The 23,667-nt window shown below is 58.6% G+C and overlaps 1 protein-coding gene across 1 annotated transcript; it reads right to left on the bottom strand.

Annotated features, from left to right (window-relative positions):
- Positions 1-1,441: 1,441 nt before the first annotated feature.
- On the bottom strand, positions 1,442-22,423 carry NCF4 (neutrophil cytosolic factor 4). The gene is made up of 10 exons (XM_084876853.1): positions 22,233-22,423; positions 15,402-15,486; positions 14,942-15,095; positions 14,217-14,287; positions 10,841-10,968; positions 9,948-10,005; positions 9,367-9,465; positions 5,354-5,484; positions 4,026-4,091; positions 1,442-3,200 (listed from the first exon to the last, which is right to left on the bottom strand). Exons 1-10 carry the CDS (start codon positions 22,262-22,264, stop codon positions 3,005-3,007), a joined length of 1,020 nt encoding a protein of 339 aa, XP_084732979.1. The 5' UTR covers positions 22,265-22,423; the 3' UTR covers positions 1,442-3,004.
- Between the last annotated feature and the right edge of the window lie 1,244 nt (positions 22,424-23,667).

Genomic DNA, 23,667 nt, shown 5'->3' with positions numbered 1-23,667 from the left:
TCTATTTTTTTCTTTTTAAAAAAAAATATATATATCAATATATATTATATATATTTTTTTTTTGATTTTTTTTTTTTTTTTACAGAGAGGAAGGGAGAGGGATAGAGAGCGAGAAACATTGATGAGAGAGAAACATCGATCAGCTGCCTCCTGCACACCCCCCACCAGGGATGTGCCCACAACCAAAGTACATGCCCTTGACTGGAATCGAACCCGGGACCCTTCAGTCCGTAGGCCGACGCTCTATCCACTGAGCCAAACCGGTTTCGGCAAGAAGTCTATTTCTAACAAGGTAATTTGCCATTACCTTCTACTCACTAGTAACTGGAAATTGTTCAAGGCCATTAGTTAACAAGTAGTCACCCTATTATCAATGAGAATATTTTCATCTGTGTTCACCACTGATAACACCACTGTTATCAGGATTGCCAGTCAGCTCTTATCTGTGCTTTCTCACTCTGCTTCAACAACTTCCCCAACACGCAAGGAACGAATAATAGATGGATCACAGAGCTCAACGTTTTTTCTGATATCAGCTCCTCTAAGTTACCCTTTTGACTGATATACATTTTGTGCAAGAATAAAGTTTGATATCATCATCTCTTCATTAGTTGCCCCAAAAAATCTTCAAAGCCCATATATGCAGGTTCATTGTTCAATCATTGTAGACAGAGTCTGTGCCAACCCCTTTAGCAAGCTGATTGGTCAGCATCATTCCAAACATGGGCAAGTGGGGATTGACTTTCTTAAGACTGAACTCTTTCGGGAGTCATGGAATCCTATGCCCTGTGATTGTAGCAAGCACACAGTCTGAAGTGTTTATCCTTGCTCTACGGTTATGTGTACTCAGGCTATAACACACACATCCCACTGGGGAGAAACAAAAGCTGAAATCCTGCTTTTCACATGAACTGCAGGAAGGAGATGTGCACGGCAATTTTCCAGGAATGATAATGTCTTATAACTGGAATTTTTTTTTCACTCCGGAATGCCTGCAATGAGTCTGCACCAGTGATACAGAATGACATTTACACTGGTCAGAAAGCATTTCTCTGGTTACTCAGGCTGTTTGCAAACAATGGACAGTGAATTGCAAACATCCTTCAAAGATGGCGGATGTTGGCGTGTTCCAGGTAGTTCCACTTCTATCCTGTGTGTACCTGCAGCCCCTGGCACACCAAGAACAGGCAACGGGGTGGAACGGACTGGTGGGCCTCGTCAGCCATCTGTAGATCAGGCTTATTCCCACAGCTGATGGATCATGTCAACGTTTTCATCAGATAATATCATAGCAAACCCACTGAAGCAGTTTTCAGCAGCCTCATTATCAGCAACATCCTTTTCATCTCCAATGACATTGTCTTATTTCAGATATAAAGTAAAACATCATTCTGCCAAAGCAGCAACAACAAAAAGACCCACAGTGGCAAGTGTGGCTGGCAAGCATAACTATTCAGCTCAGGGTCAGGAACTGCCTCTAACTGAGCTTTGGTGCCAAGTTTACGCAAAAATAGACTGAGTCTCATAAATTCCAACCTCCGCCCCCCTCAACAAGTTGTTTTTGCTTAGTAGTTGGCAGAAATACCTTTTTCTATGCCTTTACTTTCAGTGTTTCCATGTCTTTAGTTTATGTATCTCTCATGTGTATGACACTCACATGGTCTTGTGTTTTTTATTTTTTTATTTTTTATTTTTTTAATTATTTTAAAAATATATTTTATTGATTTTTTTTTACAGAGAGGGAGAGAGGGATAGAGAGTTAGAAACATCAATGAGAGAGAATCATCGATCAGCTGCCTCTTGCACACCCCCTACTGGGGATGTGCCTGCAACCATGGTACATGCCCTTGACCGGAATCGAACCTGGGACCTTTCGCTCTATACACTGAGCCAAACCGGTTTTGGTGGTCTTGTGTTTTTTAAATTTTTTCTGATAATCTTTTATTTGGTGCATTGAGTCCACCAAATGAGTCCAATCTTTTATTTGGTGCATTGATACTGTGTTTACAGCATCAAAATTATTGACATACACTGAGTGGCCAGATTATTATGATCTCTGAAAGCATAATAATCAGGCCACTCAGTGTATGTATATATACACATATACATATATATATGTATATATATTCTATCTTTCTTTCATACATTTGCCTGGTTATTCTCTTTAGTTTATTCATTGTTATGATTTTATTCTTTATTTCTTTAAACATTTTAGTCATGTAGTTCAATAATCCATAATCCATAATCTCTGAGGCCCTAAAGCTATTGTTTTTTTGTCACTATCTATTCTATATACAGAGAGGAAGGGAGAGGGAGAAAGAGAGAAACATCAATGATGAGAGAGAATCATTGGTCGGCTGACTCCTGCACATCCCTCACTGGGGATAGAGCCCACACCCAGGCATGTACCCTTGACTGGAATCGAACCCAGGACCCTTCAGTCCTCAGTGCCTATTTTCATTCACAGAGATTTGTTGATCTTTGACAATGAGTCTTTAGCTTCATCCCAAACTGGGGACACTTGTCTCCAGGAGGGACTCTTTTCTGCTTCTGCTTTGACTCGGTGATGCCACTCTCTCAAGATGACCTCGTCCCTCATCCCCAGGGCCTTGACCTTCCACAAGAGGCCCTGGTCCAGCCTCCCCCACCTTATGGGGCTCCCCAGGACTCAGTATTCCACCAGCAGCATTGCCTGTGCATTTGAGGACAATCTCAAAATGGGGGCCACGTGGATTCTGGCCCCAGCTCTGATGATGGGTGGGGCAGGGGGGAAGAGAGGGAGGTCATCAGAGAGCCCCACCACTTCTTGCTAGGCTCTTTGAGGAGTGTGTCCTATCTAGGGTCCAGCTGATCCGCAGCATTTGGAGCTGTCCGTGAATCTGGTCAACAACACGTCAGGAGCCAAACAACTGGGTTTGTGTGAGCAGACGCGGCAAGGTCTGTTTAATTTTTCTCGAAGGGGAGTTTTGCCAGGTGCCCCCTCGCCACCCAGGGGCACGGCGGCTCAGGGGGCCGTGTTGTAGACCTTGTAGTCGGCCTCCTGCGTGACGTGCAGCTTCCAGGGGAAGAGGCGCTTCTGGGAGGGGAGCGCCTGGGCCTGCTTCACCATGAGCCTCACGTCCTCGTCGGAGAGCAGCCGCACCAGGTCCCCTTCGGCGTCCCGGTAGTTTAGGCTGATGTCCTCCCTCTGGAACTCCTGCCTGGGAGGGAGAGATCGGGGAGAATGAGAGGGCCGGCAGCCTTCGGCCTGAGCCTGGGGGCTGAGCGTGGGGCCGAGGGAATGTTAGGGCCTGGTCCTAAAGATGAGAGGAAGTCAGAGCTTGGCACAGGCCTGATCGCCTGCGTGGTCCAACTCCCACCGCACAGAGAGGGAGACTGAGGCCCACGGGGGAGGGAGGAGACTTCCACATTAAATTCGTGGCACAGCCGAACCGGTTTGGCTCAGTGGATAGAGCATCGGCCTGCGGACTGAAAGGTCCCGGGTTCGATTCCGGTCAAGGGCATGTACATTGGTTGCAGGCACATCCCCGGTAGGGGGGTTGTGCAGGAGGCAGCTGATCGATGTTTCTCTCTCATCAATGTTTCTAGCTCTCTATCCCTCTCCCTTCCTCTCTGTGAAAAATCAATTAAGAATATATTTTAAATAAATAAATAAATGAATTAGTGGCACAGCCTGAAGTGTCTTGTCTATAAATGTGTTGAACACCCAAGACCTGTCATGCGGAAGAGGAGTGGGGTTGGCAGGCACATAGTAGGGCAGCATAAAGCCCCAAGAGGCACCTGTGAGAAGCTTTGAGGACTGGGGCGATCTGATGTGGGGTACAGGGGGTGGGTGCTCTAACTGGTACAAGTGAAAAGCCACCTGACCCTCTATGAGTGATGTGACGCAGTGGGCCAAAAGCCTAACTGACTTGCAAACACCTTGATCCCCAAATTCCATTTCTAGAAAACCATCCCAGGGAAATAATCGGGCAAGTCACCAGAGACCCATCCCTCCGCCCTGTCCTCCCTCGCACCCTCCTCACCTCATGAGCTTCAGCAGGTCCTTGAAGAGCGGGGTGCTATTGAGGTCTTCCTCCACCGCGATGTCCCTGAGGGGACAACAGGCATCGGTGAGAGGCCCTGGGCCCAAACGGGGACCTGGGAATGAGGCTGGCCAGGCCACGGTGGGCCCTGACATCCTGGCTTCTCTGGAGGACAGTCAGGGCCCCTGCAGGCTTTAAGTGTGTGCATGGGGTTGGGGGTCACACAGTATCTGAATTGGGCCTCAGGGTCCAGAATGTGATAGGGAGGTGGGAGTGGGGGCAGGAGGTGGGAATGGGGACAGGAGGTGGGAGTGGGGACAGGAGGTGGGAGTGGGGACAGGAGGTGGGAGTGGGGGCAGGAGGTGGGAGTGGGGACAGGAGGTGGGAGTGGGACAGGAGGTGGGAGTGGGACAGGAGGTGGGAGTGGAGACAGGAGGTGGGAGTGGGGACAGGAGGTGGGAGTGGGGCAGGAGGTGGACGTGAGGACGGGAGGTGGGAGTGGGGACGGGAGGTTGGAGTGGAGACAGGAGGTGGGAGTGGGGACAGGAGGTGGGAGTGGGGGCAGGAGGTGGACGTGAGGACGGGAGGTGGGAGTGGGGACGGGAGGTTGGAGTGGGGACGGGAGGTTGGAGTGGAGACAGGAGGTGGGAGTGGGGACAGGAGGTGGGAATGGGGACAGGAGGTGGGAGTGGGGACAGGAGGTGGGAGTGGGGACAGGAGGTGGGAGTGGGGGCAGGAGGTGGGAGTGGGGGCGGAAGGTGGACGTGGGGATGGGAGGTGGGAGTGGGGACAGGAGGTGGGAGTGGGGACAGGAGGTGGGAGTGGGGGCAAGAGGTGGGAGTGGGGACAGGAGGTGGGAGTGGGGACAGGAGGTGGGAGTGGGGGCAGGAGGTGGGAGTGGGGACAGGAGGTGGGAGTGGAGACAGGAGGTGGGAGTGGGGACAGGAGGTGGGAGTGGGGGCGGGAGGTTGGAGTGGAGACAGGAGGTGGGAGTGGGGACGGGAGGTGGGAGTGGGGACAGGAGGTGGACGTGGGGACGGGAGGTGGGAGTGGGGACAGGAGGTGGACGTGGGGACAGGAGGTGGGAGTGGGGGCAGGAGGTGGGAGTGGGGACAGGAGGTGGGAGTGGGGGCAGGAGGTGGGAGTGGGGACAGGAGGTGGGAGTGGGGACAGGAGGTAGACGTGGGGACAGGAGGTGGGAGTGGGGACAGGAGGTGGGAGTGGGGGCGGGAAGTGGACGTGGGGGTGGGAGGTGGGCGTGGGGGCGGGAGGTGGGCGTGGGGGCAGGAGGTGGGCGTGGGGACGGGACCCTCCCCCAGGCCACCCACTTGATGGTGCTGATGGTGTCCTCATAGTAATAGCAGCGCAGCCAGTTGGTGGGGTCGTCTTCCTCGGGGAAGTCCTTGAGGATCTTCACGAAGGACCGCGGGAAGATGCCCGTGGCTCCCCGGACCGTGCCCTGAGGAGGGGAGAACAAGGCGCCTCGTCTGCGTGAGGAGAGGCACAGGCCGCGCCTCGGGGCCCCAGGTCCCTCGTGGTGACCAGGGAAGGCAGGCGGAGTCTGGGTTCCCTTCCGCAGAGGGAGGAGAAGTGAGCAAGGTCGCGAGCTAGACCTCTAAAAAGTGTCTCCTTTCAGAATAGGTCGAGATCTGAATCTATCTGGAAGTCTGCCATCGTCTTTCATCCATCCATTCATTCATTCATTCACGCACTCACTCATTCACAGGTTCCTGGAGCACCAGCGACATGGCTGACTCCGGCACTCGGAATGGATGGAGGACCTCGCCTTCCCTCAGGGAGCTTCCACTGTAATGGAGAGTGACAGGTGCAGATCAACAGTGAACTTCCTGGGGAGTCTGGTGACAGTGGGTGTTAAAGTGGAAGACAGAACAGGAAGGGAGGAGGAGGGTGGCGCCCATTCATTCATTCATTCATTCATCCCACAGATCCCACCGGGCACCTGCGTTAGATGGAACAGCCAGCAGCCTCCCTCCGGCCCGGGCTCCCGCCTCGACTTCCCCAGGACCCAGCCCCTGCTTCGCACACGTGTTCTCTTCGCCTCCCCAGCCCCGTGGGAGACACTGTTTATGTCCGTTTTCCAGATGTTTATGTCCGTTTTCCAGACGGAGAAGCTGAAGCTCCAAGTAACCTCCTCACTTCTCCCTGAGTCCCCTCAGCCCGAGGCCAGACGCTCGCCAGCACACTTTCCAGAAAACAGGAAGGCCACAGCATTCCCGGCTTCGGAGCCTGGCCCAGCGACTCCCCCGGGGCAGCTGTCAGAGCGGAGGAACATGTGACACAGAATCCCAGGACTGAGGGTGAAAGCAAACCGCCAACGCGGATGGTTCCCGCTCCTCTGCAGCCCGGAAGGCCGGGGCCCCTACCCCGCCCTCAACTCTCCCCTGAGGCCCTCCCCACACCAGCCTTCACACACCACAGCCCAGGAGCCCCGAGAGGAAGAAGTCTTATCTAAGAATAACAGGGCCGGCCGGCTGGTGTGGCTCAGTGGTTGAGCGTCAGCCTAGGAACCAGGAGGTCAGGGTTCGCTTCAAGGTCAGGGCACATGCCCAGGGTGTGGGCTCCATCCCCAGTAGGAAGTGTGCAAGAGGCAGCCGATCAATGATTCTCTCTCATCATTGATGTTTCTACCTATCTCCTCCCCTTCTCTCTGAAATCAATAAGAACATGTTAAAGACACAGAAAAAAAAAAAAAAAAAGGAGAAGAGGACCTAACATAGAAGGCTGCCGCCGGGTGGAGGGGAGGACGGAGGGGAGGATCGAGGGGAGGAAGAAGGGGAGGATCGAGGGGAGGAAGAAGGGGAGGAAGAAGGGGAGGACGGAGGTGATCTCCCACCTCCATTGACAGAGTCACTGAGAGCCCTTGTATGGGCCACACGTGCGTTTGCTGTGTGCGGGGACAAAGCAGTGACAAGCAGGCCCTGCCCGGAGCGTCTCTAACTCTCTTGGCAGCCCAGCCCCGGTGGACGCCGCACACGCAGCCTCTCTGCGGACCAGCCCTGAGCTGCCACGCCCCGGGGAGCGCTTCCCGTAACCGGTAAGAAACTGCCAGCATGGCTCCAGTTCACAGAAAGGGAAACCACGGGGTTGAGCAAGCTCCCAAGGTCACTCAGCCCCGTAAGAGCAGGGCAGGACGTGACACCAGACAGGCCGGCCAGCGAGAGCCTCCACTGCTGTCTTTTCTCGCTGCCTGAGGCGGCGTCATGTTACCCCAGGTGACAGGCCAGTGCGTCTCAACGGGGGGAGGGGAGGTGCTGCCCCCGGGGGCAAATGTCCGGAGACATATGACCAGCATCCAGTGGACAGAAACAAGGATGTTGCTAAAGATCCTACAGTGCACAGGCCACCCTCACCTCCACCTTCACCACCCTCATCTCTACCCTCACCTCCACCCTCACCTCCACCCTCATCTCTACCCTCACCTCCACCCTCACCTCCACCCTCATCTCTACCCTCACCTCCACCCTCACCTCCACCCTCACCTCCACCCTCATCTCCACCCTCACCTCCCCTCACCTCCACCCTCACCTCCACCTTCACCTCCACCCTCACCTCCCCTCACCTCCACCCTCACCTCCACCTTCACCTCCACCCTCATCTCCCCTCACCTCCACCCTCACCTCCACCCTCACCTCCACCCTCACCTCCACCCTCACCTCCACCTTCATCTCCACCCTCACCTCACCTTCACCTCCACCCTCACCTCCACCCTCACCTCCACCTTCATCTCCACCCTCACCTCCACCCTCACCTCCACCCTCACCTCCACCCTCATCTCTACCCTCACCTCCACCCTCACCTCCACCCTCATCTCCACCCTCACCTCCACCCTCACCTCCCCTCACCTCCACCCTCACCTCCACCTCCACCTCCATCCTCACCTCCACCCTCACCTCCACCCACACCTCCACCTTCACCTCCACCCTCATCTCCACCCTCACCTCCACCCACACCTCCACCTTCACCTCCACCCTCATCTCCACCCTCACCTCCCCTCACCTCCACCCTCACCTCCACCTTCACCTCCACCCTCATCTCCACCCTCACCTCCACCCACACCTCCAACCTCACCTCCACCCTCACCTCCCCTCACCTCCACCCTCACCTCCACCCTCACCTCCACCCACACCTCCACCCTCACCTCCACCCTCACCTCCACCCTCACCTCCACCCACACCTCCACCCTCACCTCCACCCTCACCTCCACCTTCACCTCCACCCTCATCTCCACCCTCACCTCCACTCTCACCTCACCCTCACCTCCACCTTCACCTCCACCCTCACCTCCACTCTCACCTCACCCTCACCTCCACCTTCACCTCCACCCTCACCTCCACTCTCACCTCACCCTCACCTCCACCTTCACCTCCACCCTCACCTCCACTCTCACCTCCACCCTCACCTCCACTCTCACCTCACCCTCACCTCCACCCTCACCTCCACCCTCACCTCCACCTTCACCTCCACCCACACCTCCCCCTCACCTCCACTCTCACCTCCACCCTCACCTCCACCCTCACTTTCACTTCCACTCTCACCTCACCTTCACCTCCACCCTCATCTCCACCTTCACCTCCACCCTCACCTCCATCCTCACCTCCCCTCACCTCCACCCTCACCTCCACCTTCACCTCACCCTCACCTCCACCCTCATCTCCACCTTCACCTCACCCTCACCTCCACCCTCACCTCCACCCTCACCTCCACCCTCACCTCCCCTCACCTCCACCCTCACCTCCACCCTCACCTCCACCTTCACCTCCACCTTCACCTCACCCTCACCTCCACCCTCATCTCCACCCTCACCTCCACCCTCACCTCCACCTTCACCTCCACCCTCACCTCCCCTCACCTCCACCCTCACCTCCACCCTCACCTCCACCCTCACCTCCACCTTCACCTCACCCTCACCTCCACCCTCATCTCCACCCTCACCTCCACCCTCACCTCCACCCTCACCTCCACCCTCACCTCCCCTCACCTCCCCCTCACCTCCACCCTCATCTCCACCCTCACCTCCACCTTCACCTCCACCCTCACCTCCACCCTCACCTCCACCCTCACCTCCACCCTCACCTCCACCCTCATCTCCACCCTCACCTCCACCCTCACCTCCACCCTCATCTCCACCCTCATCTCCACCTTCACCTCCCCTCACCTCCACCCTCACCTCCACCCTCACCTCCACCTTCACCTCCACCTTCACCTCCACCCTCATCTCCACCTTCACCTCCACCCTCACCTCACCTTCACCTCCACCCTCACCTCCACTCTCACCTCACCCTCACCTCCACCCTCACCTCACCTTCACCTCCACCCTCACCTCCAGCCAGTCTTTGTTGATCCGGCTGAGAAGGAAGATCACATCTCCAGCTTTGAAATTCAGCTCCAGCTTGCTGTTCCCCTTGAAGTCAAACAGGGCCTGGGGAGAAGAGGGGAGGAAGACGGGAGGAAGGAAACAGTCATGCAGGCCCTACTGAAGGGCTTGCTTTGGTGTCCCATTGAACAGGCGGGGAAGTGGAGGCTTGGGGAGCATGGGGGACTTGTTTGAGGCCACTCCATGGCCCTGCGATGCATGTGTTTATGTGTGTCCTCATGAGCTCCTGGAGGACAGGGCCTCGTCATCTCTGAAGCCTTAGTCCCCAGCAGCGCTGGCCCAGAGGGGCCGGGAAACTTGCTGGATGAGTGGCTGGACACTCTCTATTCTGCCTCTGTGTGCTCACCATTCCCCTCCTCACAGCTGGGCTGGGGGTCTCAGTGAGCAGTGACCAAAGCGGAGGCTGAGGCCCTTCCTCCGGGCAGTACCCAGCCCCACCTAGACACAGCCCGCACCCAGCAGGAGGCTCCTGGCTGGGGGAGGGGGGGGGCTGCCCGGAGGCAGTGGGAGGGCTGGTCCGCAGGTACCTCTGCTCTCGGAGCTGCCAAGCGGTCCAAGCCGGCGCCTTTCGGGGACTCGCTCTTGCTGTGGAGAGAGGAGAGGGGCCGTCAGGCCTCCCGGTTCTCTGGGCCCAGCTCTCTGCTTCTGTGCCAGAGGCAGGTGCAATCATCCCCCCTCTCCCTTCCTGCTGCCGCTGGAGGAGGAATTGGGCCCCTTTGTAGAGCAGGAAGCAGAGGCTGAGAAGGAGGTGGAGGTGAGAGTGGGAACACAGCCACTGAGAGCCGTCACTTGCCGCCACCTCACATTTGTCTTTCTTCTTCTCCCCACACCCAACCTCTACAGTCACATTATCCTTCCGCTGCTTCACCGAGGACAGGGCGGCCGTGGGGAGGGGACACGCCCTGCTCCAGGGCTGGGCTGGGATTCAGCCTGAGCCTGAGAGAGCTGGGCACTGAGGACACTCCCAGGCCCTGGCTGGAGTGGAGGGCATTGGGGGGGGGGGGCGGAAGGGAGTGGGGGCAGGCTCAGAAGTGCCTCCCCTAGAATCCTCAGCAGCACCAGCCTCCCCTTGGGAAGCCTGGCCTGACTCAGCGGCTGATTTTCTTTTCTTTCTTTTCTTTTTAAAAAATATATTTTATTGATTTTTCACAGGGAGAAAGAGAGAGGGATAGAGAGTCAGAAACATAGATGAGAGAGAATCATCGAACAGCTGCCTCCTGCACACCCCCTACTGTGGATGTGCCCGCAACCAAGGTACATGCCCTTCACTGGGATCGAACCCGGGACCCTTGAGTCCGCAGGCCAATGTTCTATCCACTGAGCCAAACCGGGGAAAGAGGGGGCAGAGCACAGGGTTAGGAGGGAGTGGCCTGGGCTCTGGGATTTGGACTCCCCTCTGGGAGTGTCTGGCGTCACTTACACCTTCCGGGTGCGTGGCCGGAGCCGGCGGAGCGCCTGCGGCACCTGCTCGGAGTCGTAGGGCGACTGATAGAAGAAGATGCGGACGTCCTCATCCATCAGCACCCAGATGGGCAGGCTGAGGAGGCTCTGTGTTTGGGCGAGAGGTCGGACCGGACGGGAGGGCGGTCATCAGCAAGGGGTGCACACCCCGGCCCCACGGCTCCCTCCCCCACCCCCCCTGCACCCCCTCGTCTCCGCCGGCAACAGGAAAGAGGCAGATGTTCACCATCTCAATGGGCTCGGGTAATGTCTCACAAAGAAGAGCTCGTTTGGAAAAGACCTCCAGGCGGGACAGAGAAGATGGTGCCAGGTCACATGACAGGGTGAGCCTGTCCAGGCACTGCACTGAGTACTCGCCCGCCCCCCGGCCCCGTGTGACCTCACACCGTCTTACCGTCACCTGGGGGTCAGGGCCAGAAAGCTGCCGGGGGAGGGCGGGGAGGGGGCGGCCTGCCTGAGGCCACACAGCCCAGCGAGTGCCCAAGTGGGGGCACCCAGGGCCATCTGCCACCGACGCCCCTTTCTTAGCTCAAAGTGAGATAAGGGGGGAGGGGAAATTCCCTAAATGATCCAAAATAACAGTTGGTGACATTACGGCCTAAAAAACACTTTCTATAATTTATCACTTTCACAATTGGGGAAACCGAGGCGGGAGAGGGCCAGTGCCTGGCCCAGCTGGCAGAGCTTGGAAATCGTGGGTCAGGACTCTCCCTGGATCTGAGGCTGGAAGCACCCCCACGATGCAGACCCTGAGGCGTGCGGACCCAGGACCTGGCAGGGCCACCTTCAGCCACACACACACAGGCCCCGGGAGCTCTGTGCTTAGCTCTGGGTGCTGACCCCCCACGGACACCCAGAGCCCAGCCTTCCCAGAGACTCTCATGGAGGCAGCGGTGGGGCACGGGGGTAGGAACCCCATTCCTGAGGAACTGGGAGCACAGAGCCTGGAAGGACACAGCTGTCCCACGGGAGGGCCGGGAGGCGGCCCCGCGTTTGGTCTGAGCACACAGACTCTGAGTCAGGCTGCACCCGGATCTAATCCCGGCTCTGCCGCCCACAGCAGGGTGACTCTGGGCCTCCGTGTGCTCATTAATAAAATGGGGGTGAGGCCAGTATCTCCCTCCCGGATTGTGTAAGGATCTAATACAATGATTACCCCGCAGAGCCCCACCGGCCCCAGGCAAGGGACCCGTCCCAGGGAGGGCGCGCCAGTGCTGCTGTGGTTTGCACTCCACACAGCACCGTGGGGAGAGCACAGCTAGAGACTCAGACCTGGGAGTTCAAATCCCGTCCCTCCTGCCTCTGTGACACCGAGGGAGTGGCTACCTCTGTGGGCCTCCCTCCCGCATTCTAAAATAGGGGTAACAGCATCTAATGCACAGCTAAATAAATAAGCCCACTCATCTTCCGGCCGAATGCATACCAAGAGCCCCCCACAATTGCTAGTCAGTAGTTCTAGGCCAGTGGTCGGCAAACTCATTCGTCAGCAGAGCCAAATATCAACAGTACAACTACTGAAATTTCTTTTGAGAGCCGAGAACCGACTTCTGCACATGGGCCACGAAGTTTCAATCGCACTGTACGTACGTGTGTGCCCGCACGTGGTATTTTGTGGAAGAGCCACACTCAAGGGGCCAAAGAGCCACAGGTGGCTCCTGAGCCACAGTTTGCGGACCAGGGTTCTAGGCCATTGCCATCGTCACATGACCACAGTCTCCATCAGGGGACCAGTGAGGGGAGGGAGCCAGGCTCTGTAAGAGCTCTCCAGCAGTGGGACAAGCAGCCCGGGCCAGGGGAGGTGGGAGTGAGCTTCCCACCTCCGTAAGCGTGCAAGCACAGGATGGGGTCTCCCTCGCAGAGACTCCTGCACGGACGGAGCTCTGGGCTTCGGGGAGTCAGATTGGACACAGCCAGGCAGGGACGGGACCCTCCAGGCTGCTGGCTGCTGAGTCCAGGTGTGGGATGCAGACTCCCAGCCCTGCAGCCTCCTCTCCCTCCCTCAGAGCACGCTCCTCTTCCAGCTCTTCCAGAGGAGGGTGCCCCCCCCCCCCACTCCCGCAGGAGCAGCTGCCACAGCGCCCCCTTGAGGGGAGATGCCTCCACTGCTGGTTCCCGCAGCCACCAGAGAAGGCAGGTGGGCCATCTTCTCCCTCCTCCCACCTCCACAGTCCTCCCCCCCTCACTCCTCTGGGAGTCACCATCTCTCACGTTGGGGAAGCAGGTTCACAGCTTCCAAAGCGCCTTCACATCCTCTGCTCAATGGATCCCAACGCCACTCCTGAGACCCGAGAACTGGAGGCGCTGCCGCATCTCACACACCATGCCCAGCGAGGATGGGCAACGCCCTTGACAGTCAACGTCCGAGCAAAGACAGAAGCCACTCCTAGCTCAGCGCTCTTCAGCCGTGAGAGTGGAGGAGGAGGGCGAGCCTGCCTCTGGCCCCTGAGGACCCTTCCTCCTCCCGTTTCCTGGAGCTGCCGTCCAGCATGGCTTGTATGCCTCTGGCGACGGCGTGCTCACTACCGCACGAGGAACATGGTCCCTTTCTTGCCCAGCTCTGTCCCATGAAAGGCCTTTCCACACCAGCCTGGTCCCTGCCTTTAAGAGGAGGCCAGGGCCCTGGCTGGTTTGGCTCAATGGATAGAACGGCCTGTGGACTGGGGGGGTCCCAGGTTGGATTCCAGCCAAGGGCACATGCCCGGGTTGCAGGCTCAATCCCCAGTGGGAGGCATGCCAATCAATGATTCTCTCTCAGCATTGATGTTTCTAGCTCTCTCTCCCTCACCCTTCCTCTCTGAAATCAATGTGGGACGCCCTCCTGTGAGACAGCTGTGTCCTCCTCCTCCATCTCCCCATCTCCCAGGGACTCCGACAATGGGGAGGTTGGGGAATAAACAAGGGCACCCTGGCAAGGCCCATGAATGACACTGAGAGCAGCCTGTGCCCTGGCAGGGACCTTCCTCCTGTTCGCACAGAGCGGGCGCCCGGCCCTCCTCGTGCCCCGTGACGCAGGCCCAGCCTCTTTGTGATTTCATGACCCACATGCCCACATGCCACTGGGCAGCGAGCACCTCGGAGGCAGGCAGCGGCCCCGTCACCTCTGTGGCAGAACTCCCAGCACAGACACTGGATTTGTCCGTCCAGAGGGCAGCTCCTGGGACCTTCTCCACTGCCCCTGCGCTGTCCCCACCCCCGGAGCCCTGAGCCCCAGGCTGTCCAGGACTGAAGATGTGGCTCCTCGGAGCCTGAGAGCCAGCCCCAGGCCCCGAAGCCATGCTCGGAAAGGGTGCCTGGCCCCTGCCTCCCTCCCAGGCGCCGGGCGTGGCCGCCGTTACCTTCATGTATGCGTTGAGGGCGGGGATCCGCATCTCGGCGATCTCCTGCTTCACGCCCATGTAGACTTTGGCTGAGGAGAGACGCAAAGCTGTCCTGGGGGCCCAGCCACTAACCCGGTCTCTGGGCTCCGTCCCACCAGCTCCTCCCTCCCCTCATCTTTCCAGGCACCGAAGCGGCAACTCTGTGCCACCCCCCCCCCCACTGTGCCACCCACTGTCCAACTCCCATCCTCCGAGTGGCAGTATCACCCGCTGGTGCTTTGCTTGTGTTAAGTGTTCATGTATTACCTGGCTGCCCCCACCACACACACACACACACACACACACACTCACACTCACAGCTGTGTCCCCATCACCTTTTCAGTGGTCGGCAGACTCATTAGTCCATAGAGACAAATATCAACAGAACAAGATTGAAATTTCTTTTCAGAGCCAAGTTTTTTAAACTTAAACTTCTTCCAACGTTACTTCTTCAAAATAGACTCGCCCAGGCCGTGGTATTTTGTGGAAGAGCCACATTCAAGGGGCCAAAGAGCCGCATATGGCTCGCGAGCCACCGTTTGCCAACCACGGCCCTAGGAGAGCGGCTCTCCTCCCTGCTGCACATCCAAGCCACCTGTCAGAAACTGAGCAGTGTCCACGGAGCTGGGAGGGGGCAGGCGGACATGGCTTTGTCCTCGGCCAGGGGCCAGTTGGCCCGCAGCAGGCCTGGGGCCGGGGCCTACCTGGGAGGGAGGGCAGGCTGCAGGTGAGGGGGCTGCTCTTGCTCTCGGGCCCGTAGCGCTCCTCCAGCTTGCTCTGCAAGGCGTGGAACTGGCGGTAGCGGCGGTAGATGAGGTACTTGGAACCCCCCTTCGTTTTCACCTCGATGACGAAGACCTAGGACAGAGGCGAGGGGGTAGGACCTCGGGGGCCAGGGGCAGGGGAGGGGGCGGCTCCAGGCTCCTCAGGAGCACATTTGGGGCAAATGATTCTTGGTCGTGGGCCGTCCAGGGCACAGCCTCCACCCACTGGGTGCCAGGAGCGCCCCACCGCATGCGTGGTCACAACAAATATGCCCAAGGGTTCCGACTGCCACATGCCCCCTGGAGGGCGGACCGCCTGCCCAGGGCCGCGGGGTCGAAGGCAGAGCCGGGAGAGTTGAGGTTCAGAGGTCAGAGGGGGAGGGTCTGGGGTCTCTCTTACAAAGTAGCTGGTGAAGCCCCGCTTCTCCTCGATGTCGGCGATGTTGGCGGAGACGGCCACGTCGTCGGGGAGCTGCTCGAAGTCGCTGAGGGAGGACAGGGAGCCTGTCAGCGGCCCAGTGTTCAGGGCCTCTGGGCTGAGGCAGCGGCAGAGCGAGCCCCGTGAGTCCGCGCTCCTCGCTCAGCACGCGTTCCCGGCCGGGCCACCGAAACATTTCCTCCCGGCCAGGCCCACGACACCCGCTCCCTGGCCTTACAAAACCCCCTCCTGGGCCCCATGACACCCCCTCCCGGGCCACACAATACCCCTCCCGGGTCCCTCGACACCCCCTCCCTGGCCTTACAAAACCCCCTCCTGGGCCCCATAACACCCCCTCCCGGGCCAGGCCCCACGTCACCCTTCCTGGAAGAGCCACCTCGCAGACCAGACCTCGGGAGTGAGGGCACCTGCAGATGGGACATGCGCCAACAGCAGAGCTAAAATCTAGCGAATCACTTTGCAGCTGCCTGATCCACCCAGGACCAGGCCATCGAGCACCTCCCCGTGTCCAACCCTGTCCTCGGCCCCGGGCTGCAGCGATGAGCAGAGCAGCACATGCCCCAGAGAGAGAAATGTCACAGGTTGGGGAAGTGTCACAGAGGAGGTGACATTTGAGCCAGGTCTAGAAAGACCTGGAATCCACCAGGCAGGACACGAGGGGCAGGCCTTGAAGGCAGAGGGACCAGCATATGCTAAGGTTCTGAGGCCTGAGGATTGGGCCTGGGTGAACCGTGGCTGGAGTCCAATGTCATCAGAGCTGAGCAGGCAGCTGAGGCCAGACGGAGGAGGGTCTCCAGAGCTGAGCTGAGGGAGTTCTACAGGCGACAGGGAGCCACGCACAGCCTCGGAAGAGAGTGAACACAGTATGGTCTGGCCTTAGGAGGCCAATTCAGGCAGCTGTGTGGAGAAGACAGGAGATAAGAGCACCACGGAGGCTCTGAGGTGCTCTGAACGGGAGGTGACGTGACAGCGGGGATAAGAGGAAAGGACAGAAACAGGAGACACCACTCTTGGCAGACAGACATGGTGTCATTTATCGTGCCCCTTGTTCCTGCTGACCAGGCTCCAGTTTTGTTCAAGGTGGCAATGCGCCCAGCTCCAAGTTGACAGATCATTACTAGGCTGAGCCAAACACATAGATCCCATTCCTGTCTCCCAGACTCTCTTGCAGCTAGGGGCAGCCATGTGACAAGTTTTGGCCAATGAGACCTCAGAGGGAATCTGGAGCAGGAGCCCTTTGGAGAGGGTTTGCTTTTCTGATCCAGAGAGATGGGCAAGGCCAGCATGGACTCCTCCTTTTCTCCCTTCTGCCTGCGTTGAAGGCAGATGTGACATTTGGACCTGCAGCAGCTGCATTGCATCCACGAGGCAAAAACATGAGGCATACCAACGGGGTCTCTGAGATGCTGACCCTGGAGTCACTGAGCTGCAGAACCAGCTGTGAACCTCTGCACTTCTTGTTATTAAAAAAACTAGAGGCCCAGTGCGCAAAATGTGTGCACTGGGTGTGTGTGGGGGGTCCCTCAGCCCGGCCTGTACCCTCTAGCAGTCTGGGAGCCCTCAGGGGATGTCTGGCTGATAGCTTAGGCCCGCTCTCCCCGACTGGGAGCCGGCCAAAACCGTAAGTCAGACATCCTTAGTGTTGCCATGGAGGCAGGAGAGGCTTGCACTGCAGCCACTGCACTCACCAGCTGTGAGCCCAGCTTCTGGCTGAACAGCACTCCCCCTGTGGGGGGACATTGATCACCAGGGGGCAGCTCTTGCATTGAGCATCTGCCCCCTGATGGCCAGTGCGTGTCATAGTGACCAGTCGTTCTGCTGTTGTGCTCTCCAACCTCCCCCGAGGAGTCCCAGATTGTGAGAGGGCGCAGGCCAGGTTGAGAGACCCCACTGGTGCACAATTAGGACGGGGGAGGAATGTGGGAGATTGGCCAGCTGGGGAGGGGCCGTGGGAGGGCTGCAGGGTGTGTCCGGCCCATCTCACTCAGTCCTGATTGACCAGACCCCAGCAGCAAACTACAGTGGTGCCTCACACAACGAACTTAATTCGTTCCAGGAGCAAGTTTGTTATGCGAAAAGTCCGTTATGTGAAACGCGTTTTCCCATAACAATACATGTTAAAAAAAATAATTCGTTCTGTAGCATAAAATATGCTAAGATGACATAAAAAAGATAAATTTTTTGTTATTATTTTTATTTAGATACATCTAAAAACATAATTTTTTTTTAAAAAACACACACATTTTTTTAATTTTAAGACAGACTAAGTAGAGTCTACCGAATCTTGCACATCTTCATCCATTTTCTGCTTTTTGGCCAATGGTTTCATGAAAAACCTGTCCAAAGTCGTTTGTTTTTCTCTTTTCTCCAACATCTGCCGGAAATAACGGACAAGAGTATCGGAGTAAAGATCGTTGATCCTGTTTGCTTCAGCTGAATCCGGATACAGTGTATTGAGTTTAACTTAAAAGGACGACTGCCGTGATACGTGCGTGATTTAATTCGTAATGAAGAACGATTGCCGCGATACGTGCTTAAGTTAAGCGCAGTGACTAACAACTGCCTGCAGTGCCTGCGCGGAAGGATGCAATACATCGGCAGCGATCGTGGAAGCTCGGGCAAAGCGGTCGTGGAAGCTCGGGCAACTTCGTTGTGTGAAACGAAGTTCGTTGTATGAATCATGAAATGAAGTTCGTTGTGTGCAGCGTTCACTGTGCGAGGCGTTCTTTATGCGAGGCACCACTGTAACCTACTGGTCAGAGTGTCTGCCCCCTGGTGGTCAGTGCATGTCATAGTAAGCAGTTGAGCGGCCCTAGCATATCATTAGCATATTACGCTTTGATTGGTTGAATGGCTGACTGGATATCCGGACACTTAGCATATTGGATTTCTATTATATAGGATAAATAAGTACACCCCTGCTTGTTGCAGCTGCTATCAGTTCCTCTGTTCCCTGCAGCCTTATGCATGTCCAAAGGTCATACTACCCATTTGCCCGTCATTCGTGAGTTATGACCAGCTGGGCGTGGGGACTGTTTGGACGCAGAGATGAAAGAAACAGCAGAGTCAACAGTGACACCCACATGTCACCCGTATTCTGACCAGGATGGTGGGAGGGGAGCAGGGTTCTCGGACTCCGTTTGGGGCATGCTCATTTGAGAGGCCTCTTGGGCACCCAGGTCAGGGCCCAGCAAGAGCTGGTGTGTGGCTCTGGAGCTGGGTGGGGGGCATCTCGGCTGCAGAGGGAGAGGTAAGGACCTCTGTGACTGGTTCAGATGAAGAGCAGTGAAGAGGGGGAGGGGCTGAGAGGAACAGGTGGAGGGAGAGCAGCCAGCCCAGGTGCGGACAGTTGAGGAAACCAGAAGCGATTGTGACTCTGCCTTGGTCGCAATGAGGAAACAGGGGAGGAGCTGGGGGCAGGGCTGCACCTGCAAGCCCGAGAACTGACCAGGACTTCAGGAGAAACGATTCCTGAGTCTGCACACCCAGGCCCAGCCGCCGCTGGTTCCCCTGTGATCGGGCTGTTTGGGACCTCAGGCGACCTCCGGACGGGGACGCAGGGGGCTGCCATGGGGCGGAGTGGGGGGTGACTCAGGGGGGAAGTGGGGGGGGGCAGAGGAAATTCCCTCCACTTGTGGCCACTGGCAACCTCCCCACTCACTTTCCACACATGCCCTGTGGTGACACCCTTGGGAGAAACTTCCTCCTCCGCACGCTCCCCTGAGGCTGTGAGTCTCATGGCTGTTGCATCTGCAGCGGCAGGGGGCAAGGAGCGGGGGGGCGGGGGTGGGCAGGAAGGAACCGGAGGCTGTGGGCAGAGGAGCGGGCAGGTTGGGCAAGAGGAACCATGGCCAACTGTGTCCTGAGCCCCCACCAGGCGCTCCTCTAAGTCAGGGTCCCCTTGGTACAGACAAGGAAACTGAGGCACAGAGAGGCTAACAAAGTTTGCCCAAGAGGCTGGGCTGTCCCCTGGCTTGGAGATGAACGTGGATAAATCCCAGCCCTCCCCGGCCTCCGGCTTCCCCTCGGAAGCAGTAGGAGTGCAGCTTGGATGGTTCTGAGCATGTGGGGACCGGCCTCTGCCTGCCTGGGCCTCACTGAAACATGGCAGAATGCGATGGCAGAGATGCCACAAGGGAAAAGCAAGTCGTTTTGAGCTGCAGTGGGAGCCCAGCTGTTACTCTGCCCCTCAGAGAGTCCGTGTGCGGAGGGCCGGAGCGCTTGGCAACAGAGGCGTCTAGGAAGGGGTGGGGGGGGCACACCCATCAGGAGAATAGCAGGGTGCTGTGCAAGGACGAGGGCCCGTGGGCCTGAGGGTGGCTGCTAAGGAGGGAGTCTTCCCGGAAGCCTCCTTGAGCCGCAGGAAAAGAAAAGAGAAACTGACCACAGGATGGCGGGCCGGGGAAACCCTGAGTGTCCAAGGCCCAGAGCCCTGCTAGCGGGCAAGTTCAAGGCTCTGCAGTGGGGGGAGGGGAGTCATCTGCGGGCACCTGAGCACGGAGCTGGCGGGAGAAAGCAATGAGAGAGGAAGCCATGCGGCCGGCGGGGCCCGCTCCCAAAGGGCCCCTGTGTCTTGCCCTCGGTGTGGGGTGAGGGAGACGTCCTGACGGGAGGGCATCAGCCCATCTGGGTGTACCCAGGGCAGGAGGGCACAGGTGGAAGAGGGAGGCCTGAACCCCCGGTACCCTAGGACTCTGCTCTGTGCTCTGGCTTCTCCCCCCTCTATAAAACAGGGATCATACGTGCACATACGTCACTGGAGGGTCGGGAGGCCCCCTGGAGAACCCCCATGAGAGCAGGGGCCTTGCCCACGCTGCATCCCCAGCGCTCGGAGCCGCAGTGGGTGCGTAGTAGGTGCTCAGCCAGGGCTGCTGTCTGTGCCTGTGCCTGAGCAAGTCCTCCGGCGGGCAGACTGGGATGGTCTGGCTGCTTGCTGGGCAGAGCCAGGAAGCTGCCAGGGTCGGGTGGGGGTGCAGCAACGCCAGCTGGATGTCCCCCTAAAATAACCGTTCCCCTGGAGACCTCAGCCGGGACCCCTCAGCGCTGACGTCGAGTCAGAGCCCTCTCGGCCCAGGATGCCCGGGGCTCAGACACACGCGTGCTGAGTCCACCCGGGAGCCTGGACAGGCGAGGCCGAAGGTTGGGAAGACCCGTGGGTGGCAGCTAGTTTAGGTTTTGTGGTTCCTGCGCACAGTAGGTGTTCAGAACGTGTCTATTGGAACTAAACTCACTGCCCTCGCTTAGCCCTTTCCATCTTCGGACCCTGGGGTCTGAGAGAGGCCCGCAGGGGCTCTGTCACCCGCCCATTGCACCCTCTGCCTTGCCCTCAAGCAGAATGCATGTGGGTTCAAACAAGGCTCCAGGGCAGGGAAGCCAGTGCCCAGACCTGGCTCCGGGGCCCCTGTGGACCGGGGAGGCGCCTCCTCTCTGAGAGCCCGGGCAGCTGGACAGGCAGGGCGCCAGCTCCCGGGCCCACATGCCCTGCGGAACGGGAGGTGCTGCCGCCTCCCACGGCAGCTGCTTCCTGAGGCTGGCGTTCACCTGTCAGGCCGTCTCCGAGGAGAACTGGCGGGGAAGCGGGGCTGGGTCTGCGGAATGACCTCACCCAGCGCCCAGCCCAGCTCTGTGGCTCCCCAAGGCCGTGCTGCCAACACCGGCATCTCCCGCCCCTCCCTCAGCACACACCCAGACCAGCTTCCTTCCGCCAGCCAGGCCCGGACACCCCACCCAGGTTCCATTTCCAGCCTGATGCCACCGTGGCCCCTGGCTGCCCACGGCAGCCCAAACCACCCTGACGCATCTCCGGCCACCCTCAGAGTCACCACCTCAGAGTTTGCATGCTCTTTTTTTTTTTGAGGTCACCTGCTGTTCTGGTCCTGGAGGGCAAGAGCCAAGCCCAGGCTCCTCAGAGCCTCCACTGTTTGGACCACAGGCTGGCAACCGAGGAAACATTCAGAAAATGCTGCTGCAGGTGGACCCACGCGCTGGCGAGGCTGTGCCCCAAGCCCAGGCCTTGCCCCTGACCCGCTGTGCCCCAAGCACATCCTCTGTCCTCCCGGTGCCTCGGTTTTCTCCTCTGTACAAGGACAGGACTGGGCCAGAGGGACCTGAGAACACTTTCCCACTCAAAGGTCCACGCACTCATTCGTGCGGCACAGTTCGTACCCGCGTTGCTCTGCTTTCTAGGGATACGGCCGTGAGCAAAAGAGACAAATATCGCACCCTCATCCAACTGGCTGCTAACGGGGGAGTCCGTGGTAAAGAAAGCACATGAGTGAGAATAGCATCGCAGTCACACGAAGACTGTGCAGAAAAAGAAAGCCGGGCAAGGGGGTCAAAGAACAGTGGTGGGGCAGTCCGGGAAGGCTTCTTGGAGGAGGTGACCCTTGAGCCACACCCTGGCTCAAGAGGGCGAACAAGCCAGATGCTGTATTCTGTTTGGATAAAGGATGAAAAGCCATCGCTGACCTCAGCGTGGGGGCAGCGAGCCCAGCCTGGGAGACGGATCACCTGAGTTCCCATCCGGACTCCGCTGCCCACTCCCGTGTGACCCCGGGAAAGTCACTGCCCGTCTCTGAGCCTCCCGTCTCCATCGGCGCCGGAGGGCGGTGAAACCGCAGCCTCATTTCCTTACAGTAGTTCCAGGACTCGAATTTCTGAGTATTTGGGTTCTGACTCAGCCCCGCCTCTCCACTCCTGATATTATTAAGGGGCTGCAGGAGGCCGGCCTCTGTCCCCGGGCCCGGGGGGGGACGGTGAGGAGGCCCAGCCGGGGCAGCGCCCTGCACTCACCTCTCCGCCCGCAGCTGCTGGGCCCTGGCCATGGCCGGCAGTGGTCCAGGCGAGTGGGAGACAGAGGGTCTCACCCAGCCAGGCCCAGACGGAGTGGGCCTCTCACTTCCCTCCAGACACCCGGCATCTGGCCTGTGGTCCCAGGAGTCCCCAGGAGCCGCCTGTGGGGAGGCCCCACCCCCGCTTCTCTCGGCTCTAGCCCAGGCCCCTCCTTCAGGCTCTGGGTCTGGCCAGCAGCCCGTGCTTCCTCTTCCCCCGCTCCCAGCTGCGCCGATTTGGGGAAATGCACACACCCCGGATTTGGGGGCCTTTGGGAACTTTCTCGAGGCCAGTTCTTGCTGCCACTTCGCCTCAGGTGGGCATCAGGGAGCCCCACTTCACGGGAGACTGGGTCTCCGTGTGGTTTAGCTACCAAGGGCCCTGGTGACCTTGGGGAGTCAGTCACTCCTCCTCCTCGGGCTCCTCAAACCAAACCCTGCACCCAAGGGATTCCCGAGGCCTGGAGTGCTGACCTCCACCAAGCCCGCCATCCCTCAACCCAGCTCCAATGCCTCCTCCTTCAGGAAGTCCTCCTGGTTTCCCCCACAGAGTTGGTGCTCACAGGCCTTTGTCATCCTAGACTGTGGAGGTTGGTGTATGTTTGTCTTCCTCTGCCCCTGGAGCTCTGGGCTGTGTTTCCTCTCCCCTAGATCCTCAGGCCTGCACAGGCCTGGCACAGCCCAACCTCTGCAGGGCTGTCCCCCAGAGCGAGCCCCTGACACACACCCGATCACACCCTCCCCTGCCGAGACCCTTCAGCTGCTCACCCTGCCCTAGAGGTCCAAACTCCCAGCCCTGCTCTCCGCAGCCCGCTGGCTTCCCTGGCCCCTCTCCCAGGCCGTCTTCGTCCCACACAGGCCTCCCATTCCCTTCCTAAGAGGCTCCAAGATGCCTGCCCCTCGGGGCTGCCATGCATGCTGTTCCGCTGCTGGATCGCCCTTCCCTGCTCCTTGAAGGCTCGGTTTGGAAGTCGCCTCTTTAGCGAGGCCTTCCCTGCCCCTCACCCAGAAGGAAGGCCCTCCCTGTGTGTTCTCTCCCCCGGATCCCGGGCCTTCCGCCTCAGAGCAGCAGGGAATGCTGTCATTTCACATCTGTCTGCACATTTCTGTGTGTAATGACTGCCCTCGGCGCCCACATTCTGAAGGCAGCTCGTTGAGAAGCCCACGGCCACACGAGCCACCCCAGCCTGTCCCGCCCGCTCACACACACCCTGCACGGCAGAGGCACAGCGGGACCGCAGAGAGGACGCAGGCGAGGGTGCGGACCTGCCGGGGCGCCCAGGGGTCACAGAAGGGGGGCCCTCCTGACTCACGCTGCCTTTGGACCCCCAGGACTGGGGCAGGGGTGTTTGGGGTCAGAGTCAGCGGGGTGGAGTCTGGAGCCAGGGTCTCCCACT

This window comes from Pipistrellus hanaki (genome assembly GCF_964339955.1).
Source record: "Pipistrellus hanaki genome assembly, chromosome: 3".
Taxonomy (NCBI): domain Eukaryota; kingdom Metazoa; phylum Chordata; class Mammalia; order Chiroptera; family Vespertilionidae; genus Pipistrellus; species Pipistrellus hanaki.
The sequence above is the reverse complement of the archived record's forward strand: the minus strand, read 5'-3'. Positions and strand labels throughout refer to the sequence as shown.